Raw genomic sequence first — 17806 nt, 5'->3', positions numbered from 1 at the left:
TCTCATCGACTTGCTGCATTGAAGAAGAGGGCGGGGGGTTGGCGTGAGACAGAGGTGAATATTTCTACAGTGGTGTTTGTATGGGTGAGGAAACTAGTGCTTCTCGTCCGTCTTGGCGTCACCCTCCTTCTTTTCCTTTTCCTTGCCCTCGGCGCCTGACCCGGCCTCGCCAGCCTCCTTTTTAGCCCCGCCGCTGCTCTCCTCCTCCTCCTCGCGTGCATTCTCGGCGCGGTTGTTGATGAGGCCGTGCAGCGCAATCACGCTCCGAATCAGTGAGCTGAGATAGACGACGAGCAGCTGGTCGTTCTGCGCCACGCTGAAGCTCTTGGCTGTCTCGGTCTTGTCCAGGTCGGGGAGGAGGTTGAAGATGTCCTGCAGGTTGTAGATGATCTGGTGGTTGACCTGCAGCTCGCCCCGCACGACGGCCTCGAGGTAGGTTTTGATCTCGAGCAGCCTCGATTGGAGACCTCGTAGCGAGAGGAGCTGCTGCGAGACGCGCGTGGAGAGGGTGCCGACAGTCGTCGTGTCGCGGATATCGCGAAGGAGGTGCTCAACGCCAATCTCTTCCGACTCCTCGGCGATGATCGATGAGGGGACGTGGGTGAATGTCTTTTGCGTCGCTGTGCCGTCCTGTGTGAGAGAAAAACAAGCACCAGCCATGTTAGAAGGTGCGCAAAGCTCTTTAGCTCCAGCCCACACTCACATCCTTGATCTCCTCGACGGCAAAGTAGGCATCGGTGGGGATGCCCGTGTCCCTCGTCCGGGGATCGACAATGACCATGACTGGTCTCGGGATGAACTTCTTCATCAAGTCGTTGATCTCCTGGTCCGACGCCCGTAACCTCGGCCCCGTGTGGTACCAGCCAACCATCTTCTCCCGCGCATTGACCTTCTTGCACATCTCCATCATGCCGTCGATGTAGTCGTGATCCAGGAACCACGTCGTCTTGCCGCTGCCTGCCGCACCCTCGTCTTCCTCAAACGGCACCGCAAAGCTGTTGGCGACGTTGATCGACTTGCCATTGTCCTGCCCAAGGAGCACGCCCAGCACCCGCTTGCGAGGCCCGGCGGCACTTCGAGAAGCATGGTCGGTGACGGACAGGAGCACCAACGGGTGCACATGCACCTGTGTCTGCGACAGCGCCAGCGTCTGTGTGGGTGTGCGTGTGCCCGACTGTCAGCCTCCAATTCCAGGGTGCTCGAGTCACTCGCCGCTCCAACTCACCTCCTCTGTCGTGGCCGGCATAGTGCGCTGTGTGTCGATGATGTTCTGGAGGTTCTCGAGAAACGAACGCGCGTACAATAACTAGCTCTGCGTCCACATTGGCCCACGTGGCTATTTTAAGACGGCCATGCACTCACCAGGTGGTCACTCACCCACTAAAGTGCAGTGCGCCGGGGTGGCTGCGTTCATTTCGTTTCTTCTTCCTGGATTCAGAAACCAAGTTCCGCCAGCTCACCCGCCCGCCTCCCTCCCCCCCACCTGTCTGCCTCGGCCTGTTCGTCCGCCGTCGCCGCCGCAAATGCAGAGAGCGAGAGCCACGCCGCTCTATGCTCAAACGGGACACCAAAAGCAACAGGAACACAGCAGTATCGACTTTGGCCCGCCCTCGCCAACGAACCACGTCGCCGCCTCTGCCGCCGCCGCCGCCGCTGCTCATCACCCGACCGAGGAGGACTTTGAGCTCGTGAGAGAGTACGAGGCCGGACAGCGATCTGCCGTTCTTCCCACCTACTCTCCACGGCCAGGGTCAGCATTGACTGCACCGGCGGATCGAGCGGGAGGCGCAGGGCAAGGATCAGGACTGGGACCCGGACCAAGCGGAATAATGGCATCTGACTCCTACGACGTCTCGACTAGCACGAGCTCCCACGACTCTTCTTCGCGGCGCCGAATGGCCTCTTCCTCTGCCGCTGCCGACCAGGGCTCGTTGACCGACTTCTCCTCGGTCGACTCGCAGCCGCCGAGGCGCTTTGCTGCTGGTGGCTTTGATCCATATGGCGTCGCTGGCCCAGCACTGGCTTCGGCGCCAGTCGTCGGCCCGAACGATGGGGTGTACGGCGAGGACAAGATTGCCGAAAAGCAGAGGCTCGCCTTCATGAACAGCTCCCTCGACTCGTCGCTGAGCCCGTATGCGCGTGCCGGCATCGAGCCCCTGTCGGATCCCATGCCGCCACGCCGCCTTGTCAAGCCTGCGCCATCGGTAGATGAAAAAAGACCGGGAGCTGGCAAGTATGACAAGCTCATTCCCGTCGAGAAGCCTCCGAGATCACCGGTGAGCCAGCATAGAGAAGAGACGCTTTCTCTTCTGCCAGTGAGCACAACTGACCACTCCTTGCTCCTTTGCCCAGCTCGAAATTGCCAAGACTCTCCTCGACAATGACTTCCTTGTTACGGGCATCTACTTCCTTCTTTCCTTCTGCACCCGACTCTGGAAGATTGGGCGAAGCGCGACTGTCATCTGGGACGAGGTGCGTGTTCCGAGTCATTTTTGTTTTGTTTGGGTCGAGCATCAGGCTGACGTGATTGCTGGCTGCTGTCGGACAGGCCCACTTCGGCAAGTTCGGCTCCCACTACCTCAAGCACGAATTCTACTTTGACGTCCACCCACCGCTAGGAAAGATGCTCGTCGGCCTCGCCGGCTTGCTGTCGGGCTACAATGGCCAATTTGAGTTCAAGAGCGGTGAAAAGTACCCCGACGATGTCAACTACCTGGTGAGTCCTCTTCACCTTTTCATTGCGTCTCAGATCATGAATGCTGAGGCAACGTACAGGGCATGCGCGTCATCTTGGCCATGTTTGGCATCCTCATGGTGCCCGTCGCCTACAGCACCTCGGCCAACCTGGGCTGGAACAAGCGGTCGAGGCACCTGTTGGCGCTCCTGGTCCTCTTTGACAATGCCTGGCTCGTCATCTCCCGCTTCATCCTCCTCGACTCGATGCTCCTCTTCTTCACCTTCACCACCGTACACGGCCTGGTCAAGTTCCACAGCTACCAGCACCACAGCTTTAGCGAACCCTGGTGGTTCTGGCTCACCTTCACAGGCATCAGCATCGGCTGCGTGGCCAGCGTCAAGTGGGTCGGTCTCTTTGCGACTGCTCTCGTCGGCTTCTACACCATCGAAGACCTTTGGGACAAGTTCGGTGATGTCAAGATGCCGGTGCGCACCTATGCTCGCCACTGGTGCGCGAGAGCTTTGTGCCTCATCGTTGTGCCAATGTCGGTTTACATGGCTTCGTTCAAGCTTCACTTTATGATCCTCAGCCGGTCCGGCCCCGGCGACGCACAGATGAGCAGCCTCTTCCAGGCTCATCTGCGAGGCAACGACTTTGCCCACTCGCCCCTCGAAGCCGCCTTTGGGAGCAAGGTCACGTTCAAGAATATGGGCTACGGCGGCGGTCTCCTCCATTCGCACGTCCAGACCTACCCAACAGGCTCGCAGCAGCAGCAGGTCACCTGCTACCACTACAAGGACAATAACAACGACTTTGTTATCACGCCACGGTGGGAAGATCCAGAGGTAAAGGATGAGGACCCGCCTCGGATGTTCAAGAGCGGCGACGTCTTCCGCTTTGTGCACAACTCGACTGGACGCAACCTCCATTCCCACACGATCCCAGCTCCTGTCACCAAGGAGAACTACGAGGTGTCGGGCTACGGCAATGCTACGGTGGGCGACTCCAACGACTACTGGGTCGCCGAGGTTGTCGATGACATGATCACGGGAAAAAAGGGCAAAGTCGGCGACCCGATCAAGAGCCTGACGACGCGGTTGCGCTTCCGTCACCAGAACCTCGGCTGCTACATGCGGGCCGCCAATGCGGTGCTGCCCCAGTGGGGTTGGAAGCAGGTTGAAGTGAGCTGTGACAAGGAGAACAATCCCAAGGACGACCACACCTACTGGAACATTGAGAGCCACTGGAACGACAAGTTGCCAACGGGCAATGCCCAACTCTATCGGTCTCCGTTCCTTCGTGACTTCATCCATCTCAACGTGGCCATGATGACGTCTAACAATGCCCTGATCCCTGATGCCGACAAGGAGGACATCCTCGCTTCCAAGCCCCTCGACTGGCCCTGGCTATTCAATGGCCTTCGAATGAACAGCTGGGCCGACAATAGCGTCAAGTACTACCTCATCGGCAACCCGGTCATCTGGTGGTCCTCGTCGGCAAGCCTCATTGCCTTCTGCGCACTGATGCTCTGGTACCTCGGCCGCATGCAGAGGCGCCACGCCGACCTCAGCCCTCGGGACTTCAACCAATTCGTCTTTGTGGGCAAGATTGCCGGCCTGGGATGGTTCCTCCATTATCTCCCTTTTCTCATCATGGCTCGTGTCTGCTACATCCACCACTACCTGCCTACCCTCTACTTTGCCGTCCTCATGCTCGTCCATCTTCTCGACCACTTCCTCTGGAATGCGTCGACTGCCCGCTACCGCGTCAGGTCCCGATCGGCATCGGCCCAAGCCAGAGCGCCGCTCTCGGAGCTGACAAAGAACGTTAGCTTCTGCCTCATTGCCGGCACTGTCGTGGGCGTCTTTTGGTTCTTTAGAGGCACAGCATGGGGCATGGACGGGCCCATCTGGAAGTACAATGGCATCAAATGGCGCCACAGCTGGAACATCAAGGACTAGATTGGCGCTTGCCTCAAAAACACACAACCACACCGCATCAGCCCCATCGCTCCTGATCTCAAAGTTCTCCCTCCTATAAGCAATCCACGGAAATCATCATTTGTTTTGCAAGACCGAAGATCGTTTTTGTTCAGGCCCTGCCTATGACCAAACCCGGAAACTCTGTTCCGCTAGTCGTTGTGCATGTAGTGAAGTGACCTTGTGGAAAGTGAGATGGAAGCTGCACCAAGCCTCGGTGACGTTGCAATCTAAGCCTCGGCGACTAATTGTGGCTTTCAAATCGCATCAGACACGTGGCTAAATAGGTTCGGCCAGGCTATGATTACCGAGTGCCGGGACCGAGGCTGGGGGCGAGAGCGCGCGAGAGGGGGCGGGGAAGCGGCTCAAGCCAACCGAGAGACGATCGCTATCTCGCTTGTTCTTCCTCACCAACCCCCTCTTTCGAGCAACCCTTTCCCCCATCAACCTCCTTGTCCCCCTCTCTCTTCCGTCTCAAGCAAAGCCTCTCCCACCATGGTCATCACACACTTTCCTGAAAAGGTTGAAAAGTGGCCGGTCGACGTGCAGGCGCTGCCCGTGCCCGGAACTGAGCGGCCAGGGTACACGCCCATCTGGCGCAACGCAACGAGGCCCGACCTGACGACACAAGAGACGACGTACGATGTCTTTTCCGTCGGCCGCCAAAAGTCGCCCAACCTTCCGTGTCTGGGCCACCGACCTTGGGACAGCAACACGGGCGACTTTGCCAAGCACTTTGAGTGGCTCACCTACGCCCAGGTCGAGGAGCTCCGCACAGCTGTGGGCAGTGGTCTCACAAAGCTGCTTCAGGAGGGCAAGCTGGGCGAGGGAGTCGGTCATACTCACTGGATGACGGCCATCTGGCTGCAGAACAGGCCCGAGTTCCAGATCATCGACCAGGCCTCGGTCGCCTACTCGCGCCAGGTCGTGTCGCTGTACGACAGCTACGACGACGCCTCGGCCCACTACGTGCTCAACCACTCCGAGTCGAGGGTGTGCTTCACCACGTCTTCGCATCTCGCAAGTCTGCTCAACGGTGCCGCCGAGCTGCCAAAGCTCAAGACGATCGTTCTCGTCGACTCGCGCAGCTTCAGCCCGCGCAGACCTGGTGAGCTCGAGGGAAGCCAGGTGGCTGAGCAGTGGGCCGCATCCAAGGGCATCACTCTTGTCTCTTGGAACGACCTCATCGAGCTTGGCCGTAAGAACCTCGTCGGCCACACCCCTCCCACGGACAACAAGGAGACCGCCGCACTCTGCTATACCAGTGGCACCACGGTGAGAATCATGCCCATGCGCCTAGTGAATAAGCGCATACAAGGCTAATCTGTCTGTTTGTTTGTCTCTCTCCCTTAGGGTCACCCCAAGGCAGCCATCATCACCCATGCCCAGTTGGCTTACTCTGGAGGCCTCTTCCTCAATTACTTTGACGAGTACCCGCCAGAGATGATGCTCTCCTACTTGCCACTGGCCCACATTTACGAGCGTATCCTTGAGGCTGCCATGCTCCGCATGGGTGGCTCCATCGGTTTCTTTTCGGGAGACGTCACCCGTCTGGTCGAGGATGCCGGCATCCTCAAGCCCACCTTCTTCCCCGGTGTCCCCCGTGTCTTCAACCGCATCGCCGGTCTCATCTCTGCACAGGCTGATGGACCAGGTCTCAAGGGCAAGCTGCTGCGCACGGCCATCAACGCCAAGCTGGCCAACCACGACAAGGACGCGACATTGACGCACGCCTTCTACGACCGCCTCGTCTTCCGCAAGGTCCGCGACGTCCTGGGCGGACGGGTCAAGCTCATGCTCACGGGCAGCGCTCCCATCCGACCCGATGTCATCAAGCTGCTCCGCGTGTGCTTCAGCTGCGAGGTTCGTGAGGGATACGGCCAGACGGAGAACTCCGGCATCTGCGTCCTCATGAACCCGGGCGACAAGGTCGTCGGCAACTGCGGCCCCCCTCTTAGCGGCATCGAGATCAAGCTTCGTGATTGCCCCGAGCTCGGCTACACGGCGCAGGACAAGCCCTTCCCCCGCGGAGAGCTCCTGTCGCGTGGCCAGACAGTCTTCCCTGGCTACCTGAAGGACGAGGCAAAGACCAAGGAGACGATTGACGAGGAAGGATGGCTTCACAGCGGTGACGTGGCCTCAATCGACGAGGCTGGCCGGGTGAGCATCATCGACCGTGTCAAGAATCTCGTCAAGACGTCGCAGGGCGAGTACATTGCCATTGAAAACGTCGAGCAGAAGTTCGCCGCCCACAAGCTCCTTGCTCAGTTCTGGCTCTACGCCGACTCGAGGGAGTCGCACACCGTCGCCATCGCCGTGCCGGAGCCAGACCCATTCGCGCCATGGGTGTCGGCGATTGTGGGCAGACAAATCGCGCCAACGGACCTGGAGGGGCTCGAGAAGGCGTGCCAAGAACCCAAGGTTGCCAAGTCTTTCCTGGACGAGCTGGCAAAAATTGGGCGCCAGCACAAGCTCCGTGGCTTTGAGATTCCAAAGGCGCTCAAGCTGCGAATGGATCCTTTCAGCATCGAAAACGGCCTCCTGACGCCCACGTTCAAGGTCAAGCGGCAAGACGCAGCCAAGCTCTTGAAAAAGGACCTTGATGACCTCTACGCCCAGAGCAATGGCGCCTCAGCCAAGCTTTGAGTTAGTGAAAGTTCAATATACGTATGGCGTAGATCGTCCTCTTCAATCTTTACGCTCGGTCATGCTGTGAAATACAAAAGAATTCCTACATCTGCTTTTTGAGACCGAGCACCCCAAATGAGGAGAATGGGAATATATCGCCCGAACTGACATGAGCGGAGGGTTGCCTGGCTCTGTTTCTCAGCCCAGGGAGATCCGTATCCTGCCTCGGCGTCACTGTCCCGCGCTCCCTTCACGCTTCTCCTTTCTATTGACCCTGTCCCTGCTGCCCGGTCCAGATTGCCCTGTCAAGATCGGCACGAAGCCACTGCTCCTGTCGAGCAAGACAATCCATGGGCCCGAGAGATAGGTTGATCAGGAGCGAAATAAATCTAAATCCTCCCTAGGACGTAACCTTCTGACGTCAAGTTCCGGAGCACCATCTCGGAGACTCGGGGCAAAGAAGTGACGTTCTCTCGTCCTGATATTCTCATCTATCTTTCTTTGCATCTACCCTCCGTCGAGCAATGCGTGCAGGCCGATCTTTTGTACGTGTGTCCCTTGCGCCTGAGGAAAGCTACATGGACAGACAGAGAGTTGAGGTGATGTGCCGAAAGAGACACGCGAGGGCGTAGCAGAGGTGGATTAACACGCCGGTAGGTACAGATGAATTGTGCCATTTGATTACCACGGCTAGCTCATGGTCCCATTTGTACTCCCTTTGCCTCGAGCTGCAATCAAGGCGCATCAATGGTCAGCTCGGTGGATAGAGGAGCAAAGAGAGGGGAGAAGGCGGCTCACCTCTGCCTTTTTGCGCTCGGCGGCTGCGAGTCGTTGCTCGAGCTCTTGTAGCTCCGATGCCTTGCTCTGTACCTCGCTGGCCCTGGTACAAGCGCCGACACTCGCCGGTCAGCTTCCACACTTCAGATCTGATGGAATGCCCACCCACTTTGCTGCGACCCGCTGCTCCATCTCTGCAAGCGCCTTCTGTCCCGCCGCGTCGACCTCTGCGCCAAAGGAAGAAATGCCGCCGTCGTCGGCCGACGCGACGGGCTGCAGAACCGGAAGGTTCGTCGATCCCACCATGCTCGAGGTGGTAGAGGGGTTCTCTTGGTGGTCCGCCATCGTTTCCCTGCTGCTCTGTAGTGGGATTGGAGGGCGCGGCAGGATCCGTGGAGGGGGGTTCACAGGCGAAGGCCAAGCTGGCGAGATTCACGTGAAGGAGCTCGCACGGGCCAGAAGCTTTTTAGAGCTCATTTCATCAAAGCCCGCTAGAAGGGTTCGGACCTGTACGCCTACCGAGGAAGGGGTCATATGAGGTTGCTTCGTCACTGATGCCACATCAGAGAGCGCCGTCACCCCTAGCACCAACACCATCGCTTTCGACATCATCGTTGGCATCTAGAAACATGAGCGAGAAATTTCTCTTTCTTGGAGAAGAGCGGGGAGAACGACAGCGTTCCTTTCGCAGGCTCGTGGGCCTCGTCGTCGTCGCGCTCATCGCATCTTCTTTTCTCTCTTTTGCTCCCAATCTCACGATCAAGACGCCGAACGGCGCTTCTGGAACAGCACTGCGCCAATCGGCTAGGTTCGTAGCAGCGCAGGCCCGCTGCGATGCCATCAAGGCCCCTGTCGGCCCGCCAACCGACTTCTCGAAGCGGGCCAAATCCGATCGCGCAATCGAGGACTCGCCTGCCGTGTTGATCCGGAACGTCAAACTCTGGACTGGCAAGCCGGTGGACGGGGACGAGTTTGGCGAGGTTCTGGATGGCGTTGACGTCTTTGTTGAAGAAGGTATCATCAAGACCATCGAAAAGACGGGTGCTAAGCATTTTACCAATCGCAAAGACATCAAGCACATCGAGGGCAAAGGCCGATGGATGTCGCCGGGCATCATCGATGTGCATGTCCACAGTGGAGTCGGGATTCTTCCAGATCTGCGAAGCAATGCAGACACCAATTCGCACAAAAGTCCCACGACGCCCGCACTCCGTTCCATTGATGCACTGTCGGCCCAAGATTGGTCCTTTACTTCCATCGCATCAGGCGGAGTCACGACAGGCCTCGCCCTTCCTGGAAGCGCCAACAACGTGGGTGGACAAGCTTTTCCGATCAAGTTCGGACGCCTTGGCCAAAACGCTGCTCGATCCGGCGCATGGTCTCGGGTTGTTGATCCACCAACGTCGCTAACGCTTCCCGGAGAAGCGCTGTTTGAAGACGGAAGGAACGGCCTCTATTCGCCCGAGACGGGCATGCAGAGAGAAGATCTCTCAAGCAGCTGGCGTCACATGAAGGTGAGACAGCTTCCTATATCTAATCCGATCTCATCCTGAATGCAATCGTCAGATGGCTTGCGGCGAGAACCCGAGGCGGGTCTACAAACAGACTCGCATGGACGAAGCTCTGGCATGGCGCCAGCTTTTCGAAAAGGCTCGTTCACTCAAGCAGAAACAGGATGATTTCTGCGCCGGCCTCGGACGAGTGAGGAGCGAGGCAGAAGCAGAATTCCCTGACGAACTTGAACTCGAGGCCGTGGTCGCCCTACTTCGCGGCAAGGTCAAGGTGAGTAATCGTCTGCCTTCCAACAAAGTTGTTAGTCACTGACAACTTCGAGATGAAGCTCAACACGCACTGTTACACCGTTGCCGATCTAACGTCATTTGTGGCACATACCAACGAGTTCCGCTTTCACCTCACGGCCTTTCACCATGCTCACGAGACGTACCTCGTACCTGATCTCCTCAAGAAGGCATACGGAGGTCCACCTGCAATCGCCCTGTTCAGTTTGAACGCAGACTACAAGATGGAATCTTACTTCGGTGAGTCGACCGTTCTGGCATCTCAGCGGGCGCCACTGACATCACGTCGCTCCAGGCTCTCCATTCGCGCCCGCTATCCTAGCTCAAGAGAACTTCACAGTGAACATCAAGAGTGACCATCCCGTGACCGATTCGAGGAGGGTTCTTGCCCAGGCAGCGCAGGCTCACCACTTCGGCCTGTCGGCGGGAAAAGCGCTCCGTGCGGTAACATCCAACGCGGCCATCACACTCGGGCTCGACCATCGCATCGGGCAGGCCAAAGAAGGCTTCGATGCCGATCTCGTCCTTTGGGACAAGCATCCGCTTGCCCTGGGTGCCTCACCCGTGGAGGTTCTCATCGACGGTGTTGTCCAAAAGAGAAAGATCGGCCACGACACGCTGTCGGGCTCTAGCTTTGAGGCAAAAACGCCAAAACAGGCCAACTTCACAGAAGAGATCAAGCGCGTCTCGGTGTCACGTCCAGAAATCATCGCTTGGGAAGAGCCGGCTTTTCCTGTCGCAAAGACGAAGGTCGCAAGCGTTGCATTCAGCAATGTCAGTCAGGTGTATTCGCTCGACGGAGAGAAAGGCGCACGAAAGGTGACTGCGCAAAGCGGAAACGATGCGGCCCCGCTCTCCGTCCTTATCGAGGAAGGACAGGTCGTCTGCGTAGCGCACGATTCATCTCTCTGTCCTAGTACTGGGTCGGCGAATCGGGCGATCAACCTCAATGGAGGCACACTTATCCCCGGCGCTGTTGCCTTCGGGTCTCCTTTGGGCCTTGCCGACATCATGCCAGAACCTTCGGCGGGTGATGGCTACTCTTCTGGCAAATTCGACGACAGCACTTTCATTCCTCGAGCCGTCGATGGGCTCCGCTTCGGAGGTAACGACCTTCGACGCGCCCATGCAAGTGGCGTGAGGACGGTTGTCTCGCACCCGCTCAGCGACGGAACAGGTCCCCTCCAAGGTGTTGCTGTGCATTTCGACGCTGGCGCGACCAGTCTTTTCGACAAAGGTTCTCTTCGGAAATCGGAGGTGGCTCTTTACATCACGATTGACCACTGGCAGGCAAGCGATGAGAAGGCCTTGACGGTCTCGCAACAAATCACAGCACTTCGACGGTCTCTTCTCAACCCGAAGAAGGACGCTACCTCCGACGAGTGGGCTCGAGTGTCCAACGGAACTTTACCACTCATCGTCGAGGTTGCCAAAGCCGAGGTCATCGACCAGCTCATTCACACCAAGATTCAACATGACAAGAAATTCGGTAAAAAGCTCAGGCTCGTCCTTTCGTCCGCGGAGGAAGCCTCCTACGGCAAGATTCCAGAGAGGCTCGCGGAGCACAACATTGCTGTGCTGACGAGCCCTTTCTCTTGGCCGAGAATTTTTGATGCCAAGAGGGGCGTCGTCATTGATGGTCACTACGCCGCGTCTAAAGAGTCGTCGTTGCTCAAAAAGCTCAAAGAGGCCGGTGTCAGGGTTGGGATGAGCCTAGAAGAAAGTTGGCAGGCCATGACACTGCTTTGGGATACGGTCCAGGCGGGCGAACAGGCGGGGCTGAGCCGGCAAGAGTCCCTCGCGTTGATGTCTTCTGAGTCAGTAAATGATACTTCTTCTCTTGACCTGACGGGCATTGCTGACTCGAAACCCATCTACAGTATCCTGGACATCCTCGATCTCGACTCCAAACAAGAGATGGTAGCGTATGATGGCGATCCCTTTCAATACGGCGCAAGGGTGGTCGCAATTTCCACGCCCACCGGCGTCGACCTCATGGACTGAACGCACAAGATTTTGACCCTCTGTGCTTGCAGAATTGATATCAATACTATGGACCTTTTCCTCTCTTCCCTGTACTCGGCGACTATGACGCGAGAAGAAGGGAAACGATCTCTCCGCCGAAAGGTAGGCGGCTTACACTTCTTCACTGTCATTTGTAGAAGACGTCGTCGAGCTAGAGGAAGCAGGATTTCTTTTTCCTTTCAAGTTCTGAGTGCTTATGCGTATCGTACAGCTTGCTATCAATCTCATGAAGGCCCGGAACATGAGTTCAGATCTGGCTAAAGTGCTCCCAATCGCGGTTTACGTAGTTGAGCAAATAATCGTCGATCGTCCCTCCTTCATCGTCCTCGTCCTCTACGTTCTCACGATCTTCGTGGCCTTCACGCAGCTCACTGTTCTCTTGCTCTAGCTGCTGCTGCTGCTGCTGCTGTTGCTCTTGTCCTCCCTCCTCCGCTCGAGGAGGGGCGCCTTCAGCGATGAAATCGTCCGAGTCGAGGTTCATCTCTTGCCTTGCGGCCTTGGCCGCTTCTGCATCTTCCTCATCCTCGACTTCATCCATGGCCCTCTCGATTTTCTTGCCATTGGCAGGCTCTTTAATGGTCCCAATCTTGACGCCTGCGATACTCTCACCACCCTCGTCGAATAGTCCTTCGATCCAGCTCTCCTTCTCCTTTCCTCCCGCTCCTCCCGACAGGTGACTCATGAGGCCCTCGAAAGTGAAATCGCCCTGTTGAATGACCATGCTGTCGAGCAGGCGCTTTTGATTCGACTTGCGCAGCATGTTCTCCTCAATCGTGTGCCGGCTGACGAAGCGGTAGATATGCACATCCCTCGTCTGGCCAATCCGGTGCGCACGATCCATGCACTGCGCCTCGATCTGAAAATTCCAGTCGAGGTCCCAGAAGAGGACCGTGTCAGCCCCTGTGAGATTGATGCCCAATCCACCGGAGCGTGTCGAGAGGATGAAAGCCATGATTCTGTCGTCTCGGTTGAACTTCTCTGTCAGGCCTTGACGCTGCTCGAGCTTCGTTGCACCATCAAGGCGGAGGTAGAGGTATCCTTGCAGGTTGAGCCAGGCCTCGAGGATGTCCAATACGCGCGTCATCTGTGTGAAAATCAAGATGCGATGCCCACCCGCTTTCAAGCGACGCATGAGCACATCTAGCTCTTGGAGCTTGCCGCAGTCGTACTGGAGGAGGAATGCGTCGGGAAAGGCGATCTGCAGCTTGACTGCTGAACGGTGAAGGATGCCATCGTCGAGCTGCTGGAGCTCTTGGCTCCGATTTGCGCCAAGGGCAAGGCGAGCGACGTCGAGAGCAACAGCTGGAGGTGTCACGAATGCGAAACGGTCAATAACATCGGCGTACTGCTCTTCCCGTTGCTGGTATGAGAGCACTGCTCTGCAGGCCGTGTCGCATCGGTTGAGGGCGCCTCGGCGATCCTTCTCAGCAATGTCAAGGGGCAGGAGGTGGCTTCGATTCCCGAGTCTGGAAATGAGGTCCAGGCCGTCGCTCCCAAAGAATGGCTGGTGATTTCGGCAGCGCTCGTGGCTGACGTCGGCCATATGCTTCCATTTCCTTGCCTGTTCGCAGCGTCGACGCTGGTCGATCGTCCTCTGGAAGCTCACTATGGTAGAAGCGTCAACCTCCCTTGGCTCCTCGGCAGCCCCTCGCCCGCGCGTCTGAATGAGCTGGTCGTGAGCGTCCAGCTTTTTTAGGCTCCTGGTCGAGACCTGCGATAGATGCTCGCGCTGCGTCAGGCCCAGATCCAAGCTAACGCGTTCGTCCTCCTCTTCTCTCAGCAGCTCCCTCCTGACGAGCAGGTCCTTAATCTCGAACTCTGCCGCCACGCCCTTATCCATGGCGAAGCTCGTGACGATAGGTCTGACCTCGAAGAGATCAGGATGGTTGCAGACCTTCCGAAGCTGCATGAGGCAATTGATGATGCTCAGGTAGTTGCCCGATGCCAGGCTCTCCCGTGTCTTGGCCCGTGACATGAAGTCGTTGTACAGGAAGCGTTGCCGTTTCGACAATCGACAATGGATGACGTGCTCGTATTTCCGAGGGAGTTCTTTCTCGACCTCGCTCTTGAGCCGTCGAAGCAAGTACGGCCTCAGAAGCGTATGCAGCTTCGACACCATCCCCCTCGTCTCAGCGTCCATCTCGGCCTCTCCACGCTCGACGGCCTTGTCAAGAGGATTGGAGAACCAATCTTGAAAGTCCTTCATGTTGGCGAATCCTGTTCCTTCGCTGGTCAGACCATTGGGCATGAGGAAGTACATGAGACTCCACAGGTCCATGAGATTGTTCTGCAGTGGCGTTCCCGTGAGCAAGAGCCTCCTCTGCGAATTGAAGCCCAACAGTGTCTGCCAGCGCTGGGATCGGAAGTTCTTGATATGATGCGCCTCGTCGAGAATGAGATAGACCCAAGGCTTGCGCCGAAAGATGTGCTGGTCGGCCAGGACAAGTTGGTACGATGTGATGCAGACATTGAAGCTGTTCTCCGAGTTCCAGCCCCTGCGTTTCTCCTTGCGCTCACGTTGAGAACCGTAGTACGAGAGGATCTTGAAGCCGGGGAGAAACTTCTTGAACTCGACCTCCCAGTTCAGCATGACCGAGGTGGGGGCAACGACGAGGTGAGGACCCCAGACGCCCTTGTCGCATGCCAAGTGTCCGAGTAGAGCAATGGTCTGAATTGTCTTCCCTAGGCCCATCTCGTCGGCCAGGATACCATTTGCTCCATTGGCATAAAGATTAGCCAGCCATTCGAACCCAATTTGCTGATATGGACGAAGAGTGCCGCGGAGGAGAAATGGCGGTCTGATCTTGCTTCCCTGGTCTCTCGCCGATGAACCCTCTCGCGAAGGAAAGCCTTCCTTCGAAGACAGCCGGCTCATCGACCTGTCTCTCGACTCCTCCTCAGTCCCTTCTCTTGAGGGCGTGTGTTCCGAGTCAATCTCGGCGATCTTCGGGCTGCTTGTCAGCTTGTTGTCTGCCTCATCCTCTGCGCTGGCTTCCTCCTCTTCGCTGGCCTCGCTCTTCATCCCGCCATAGCCGTACTTCTTCATGAGCTCCTCGATGGGCATCGTTGCGTCTTCATTGAGCTCTTCATCGTCATCGTCCGCGCCACTGTCCTCCTCCCACATTTTTCGCTCCAGCTCGGCATCCTCATCCAACGCGGCGTCATTGACGGCGACAAACTCGACGTCGTCCGCATCGGCCTCATCAGCCTTTGAAGCGGCCGCTTTGAGAGCTTCGAACTTGTCACTTTTGCGTATCGTCCGCCGACTTCGGCTTTCAACCTCAACATTGCTTCCATTGGACTCGAGGTGACCGTTGGTGCGCAAAGACGGGGTAAGTGGCGAGGTTAAACTTCGCTTTGAAGGGCTGAGGTGGGAGCCGCCGCCGACTAAGAGGACTGCGTCTTCTTCTTCATCGTCGTCGTCCTCTCCTAGCTCACCCATGTCGTCGTCATCCGCGCGGTCCTCTGATCGTGCTGCGAAGCCGTTGGCAGTAGACGTGCCATTATTTACTGCTGGAGCAGGCGGAGCAGGGGTTCTGTATGCGTCATCGTCGACTTGCATTGTGTCAATGGCCGCCACTTTGACCTCTCTCTCCTCGCCCTCACTCTCCTCTTCGACGTCCTCCTCCAACTCGCTCTCTTGGCTCTCCAGTGACACCTCCTCCCCTTCACTCTCGACCATGCTCTCGTCGCTTTCAGACTCGTCTTCGTCCTCATCCTCGCTGAGGTCAGATTGGCTCGACTCCGAGTCGTCGTTTCCCAGCAGGTCCCTCTGCTGTTTGCCCAGCATCTCCTGGCTCTGTTCGAGCACCTTCTTCAGCTGCTCCCGGCCTGCACGATCTTTCTCCTCCTTCTCTAGCTTCTGCCTCGTTGCCTTGACGACATTCACAGCCAGCTTCCAGTGCTTCATGACCTCTCGAACGGTCCACTTGGCCAGCTGGCGCAATCGCCTCTCTTCTGCCTTGCGCTGCTTCTCGCCCCTCCCTAGCCGTTCGTCCCAGTAAGCAACGACCATCCGACCAACCCGCTTGGCTAGGGCCATGCGTGCCCTCGTCTCGATCCGCTGCTTGTGCGCGCGGTGCGAGATCGACTGGAGGAGCGAGTCCCACTGTGTCGGTCTGCGCGCTGGGCCCTGCTGCTTGAGCAGCCGAGGACTGACGCCACTGTCTCCTGTCAGAAGACCCTGGCTCTTCAGCTCGTCGATGCGCCGGTAAAGGTTCACGTCGCGTGCCTCGCGCTCTTGCTGCTGCCTGGGCGTGATGACTTCAAAGTCGCCAGAGTGGCTCAGATCGCCCGAAAAGATGTGCGAATGAAGGTAAGAGTGGAGGGAAGAGCCGTATTGAGGAGCTCGGGGTAGCTGGTGAGGGGCCATGACCCGAAGTCGTGGCACGCCGTCGATACGCTCGATGGTAACAGGGGGCCGTGGGACATAGCGAGGCGGCCTTCGTCTTGCTGCTGTGCCTATTCGTTTAATTTGCTTGCCCTTCTTCGGGCGAGGCGTTTCATCCTGATCTGAGTCTGAGCTCGAGGCCGATGACGATGACGATGACGACGAAGACGAAGACGATGATGAGGATGATGACGAGGACAGAGAAGAGCTCGAGTCTGAGCCTGGTGAACGTCTTGAGCCTGCAGGCGGTTTCCGCTTGCGTGGATTGTTCTGCTTCGGCGGCACAGCTGCCTTGCCTTTGCCCTTGTCCTTACCCTTGCCATTGACCTTGGAGACGACGTCGTCCATCGAGATTCGCTTGACAGGCGACCTCTTGACAGTGGTGGATGGTAGAGCGAGGTCACTTCGCTTCGCATTCAAGACTCTCCTCGTATTCCTCCGCTCGCCCCTCTGACTCCCCGCAGCACCGCCGCCGCCGTCGCCGCCCTGGTGGGATAAGCGGGCTGCCAAATCATACTCCATTCGAAACCTCTCAAAGACGTCGGTAGTGTCTTTGCGTGCTATCTGTGTGAAGGCCATTGTAAAGTTAGGACCTCTTTTTTGCAAAGCACGCCCTTGTCGGGCAGAGATATATACGGCCTTGCTTACCTCTGGATCGTAGCCTATGTAGGTCACAAATTTTGTCAGGTGGAAAAGCTCGCGGACGAGCATGTCGTGATCTGAGTGAATCGCGTCCAGTTCTCTCCTCTTTTCCTGCAGTCGCAATGATCGCCTGTCCCGCAGCGTCGCGCTTGCCACCTTCTCTCCCTTTCCCTCTTGTATCGGTGCCTTAGTAGCAGCAGAGGCAGAGCGTCTCGGTTTTGATTTGGGTCCGTGCGATGCCACGCGCTGCAACAAGGGACCGGGGGAGCCCGACGCGGAAGAAGGCGTCGTTGTCGAATTCGACGTTGCCGTTGCCGGGGCGGAGGAGGAACTGCTGGCGGCGGCGGTAGAGGGATAAGACGGGATGGCATGGGCAGCCTTGGCCGTATTGGCGGCTACCTCTCTTTGACTGGCCAGCAGACTCCTTCGGGCCCGCCTCGCCAGCAACCTCTTCCGCATCTCCTCTTCATCGTCATTGTTGCTGGGCTCCCTGGCATCGCTGGGACTCTCATCCTCATCTGTCGAATTGGTATGGGAAGAGAATGCTGGTCCAGGACTGGAGAAGCTAAGGTCCTCGAGCCGCCGCCGCTTCTTCTTGGGCCCGGGCGCAGTGCCGTTCGACAGAGGCTCTGGATTCACCTTGGATGTTGATGCTGTAGGCAACGACGACGCGTCGTCCGACGGCGGAGGCGCCGGCGGCGATGTCGAAAAAGACATCGTTGCTCGTTTCCTCTCTCGACAGTCAGCACGGCCAGGAGAGGGGAGCCGGTATGGTTCTGTGACACATTGGTCGATCGTGTGAGAGAGGTCGATCAAAGGGAGGGGATGCTTATATCCATGCCACCCATATGTCCTGAGAGTGAGGCTCTCAGCTTATGTAAGGAAACAG

At 57.5% G+C, this 17806-nt stretch overlaps 6 protein-coding genes across 6 annotated transcripts; 3 read left to right on the top strand and 3 right to left on the bottom strand.

The window, feature by feature from the left end:
• Window positions 1-93: 93 nt before the first annotated feature.
• On the bottom strand, window positions 94-1269 carry FA10DRAFT_247424 (Mov34-domain-containing protein; the record flags this gene model as incomplete). Its single annotated transcript, XM_025519452.1, has 3 exons — window positions 1226-1269; window positions 704-1150; window positions 94-630 (listed from the first exon to the last, which is right to left on the bottom strand). The coding sequence occupies exons 1-3, from the start codon at window positions 1244-1246 to the stop codon at window positions 94-96; spliced, it is 1005 nt and encodes a 334-aa protein (XP_025380456.1). The 5' UTR covers window positions 1247-1269.
• Window positions 1270-2400: 1131 nt separating this feature from the next.
• FA10DRAFT_225974 (glycosyltransferase family 39 protein) lies at window positions 2401-4638 on the top strand (the record flags this gene model as incomplete). Its single annotated transcript, XM_025518666.1, has 3 exons — window positions 2401-2472; window positions 2549-2716; window positions 2776-4638. Coding segments are annotated over 3 exons (2103 nt in total), but the record flags the coding sequence as incomplete, so codon positions are not given.
• Window positions 4639-5031: 393 nt separating this feature from the next.
• FA10DRAFT_263929 (acetyl-CoA synthetase-like protein) lies at window positions 5032-7349 on the top strand. Its single transcript, XM_025520435.1, has 2 exons — window positions 5032-5931; window positions 6010-7349. Exons 1-2 carry the CDS (start codon window positions 5152-5154, stop codon window positions 7300-7302), a joined length of 2073 nt encoding a protein of 690 aa, XP_025380454.1. The 5' UTR covers window positions 5032-5151; the 3' UTR covers window positions 7303-7349.
• A 178-nt stretch (window positions 7350-7527) lies between these two features.
• On the bottom strand, window positions 7528-8406 carry FA10DRAFT_298663 (hypothetical protein; the record flags this gene model as incomplete). The annotated part of the gene is made up of 3 exons (XM_025524624.1): window positions 7528-8012; window positions 8083-8164; window positions 8231-8406. 3 exons carry the CDS (start codon window positions 8404-8406, stop codon window positions 7980-7982), a joined length of 291 nt encoding a protein of 96 aa, XP_025380453.1. The 3' UTR covers window positions 7528-7979.
• Window positions 8407-8575: 169 nt separating this feature from the next.
• Window positions 8576-12031, top strand: FA10DRAFT_263928 (hypothetical protein). Its single transcript, XM_025520434.1, has 5 exons — window positions 8576-9575; window positions 9628-9843; window positions 9902-10100; window positions 10156-11677; window positions 11741-12031. Exons 1-5 carry the CDS (start codon window positions 8691-8693, stop codon window positions 11862-11864), a joined length of 2946 nt encoding a protein of 981 aa, XP_025380452.1. The 5' UTR covers window positions 8576-8690; the 3' UTR covers window positions 11865-12031.
• Window positions 11742-17735, bottom strand: FA10DRAFT_273834 (hypothetical protein). Its single transcript, XM_025523186.1, has 2 exons — window positions 16924-17735; window positions 11742-16839 (listed from the first exon to the last, which is right to left on the bottom strand). Exons 1-2 carry the CDS (start codon window positions 17632-17634, stop codon window positions 12133-12135), a joined length of 5418 nt encoding a protein of 1805 aa, XP_025380451.1. The 5' UTR covers window positions 17635-17735; the 3' UTR covers window positions 11742-12132.
• Window positions 17736-17806: the final 71 nt, after the last annotated feature.

The sequence above is a fragment of the Acaromyces ingoldii genome (assembly GCF_003144295.1).
Source record: "Acaromyces ingoldii strain MCA 4198 unplaced genomic scaffold FA10scaffold_1, whole genome shotgun sequence".
Lineage (NCBI taxonomy): Eukaryota > Fungi > Basidiomycota > Exobasidiomycetes > Exobasidiales > Cryptobasidiaceae > Acaromyces > Acaromyces ingoldii.
Note: the sequence above shows the minus strand (reverse complement) of the source record. Positions and strands in the feature narration are given on the sequence as shown.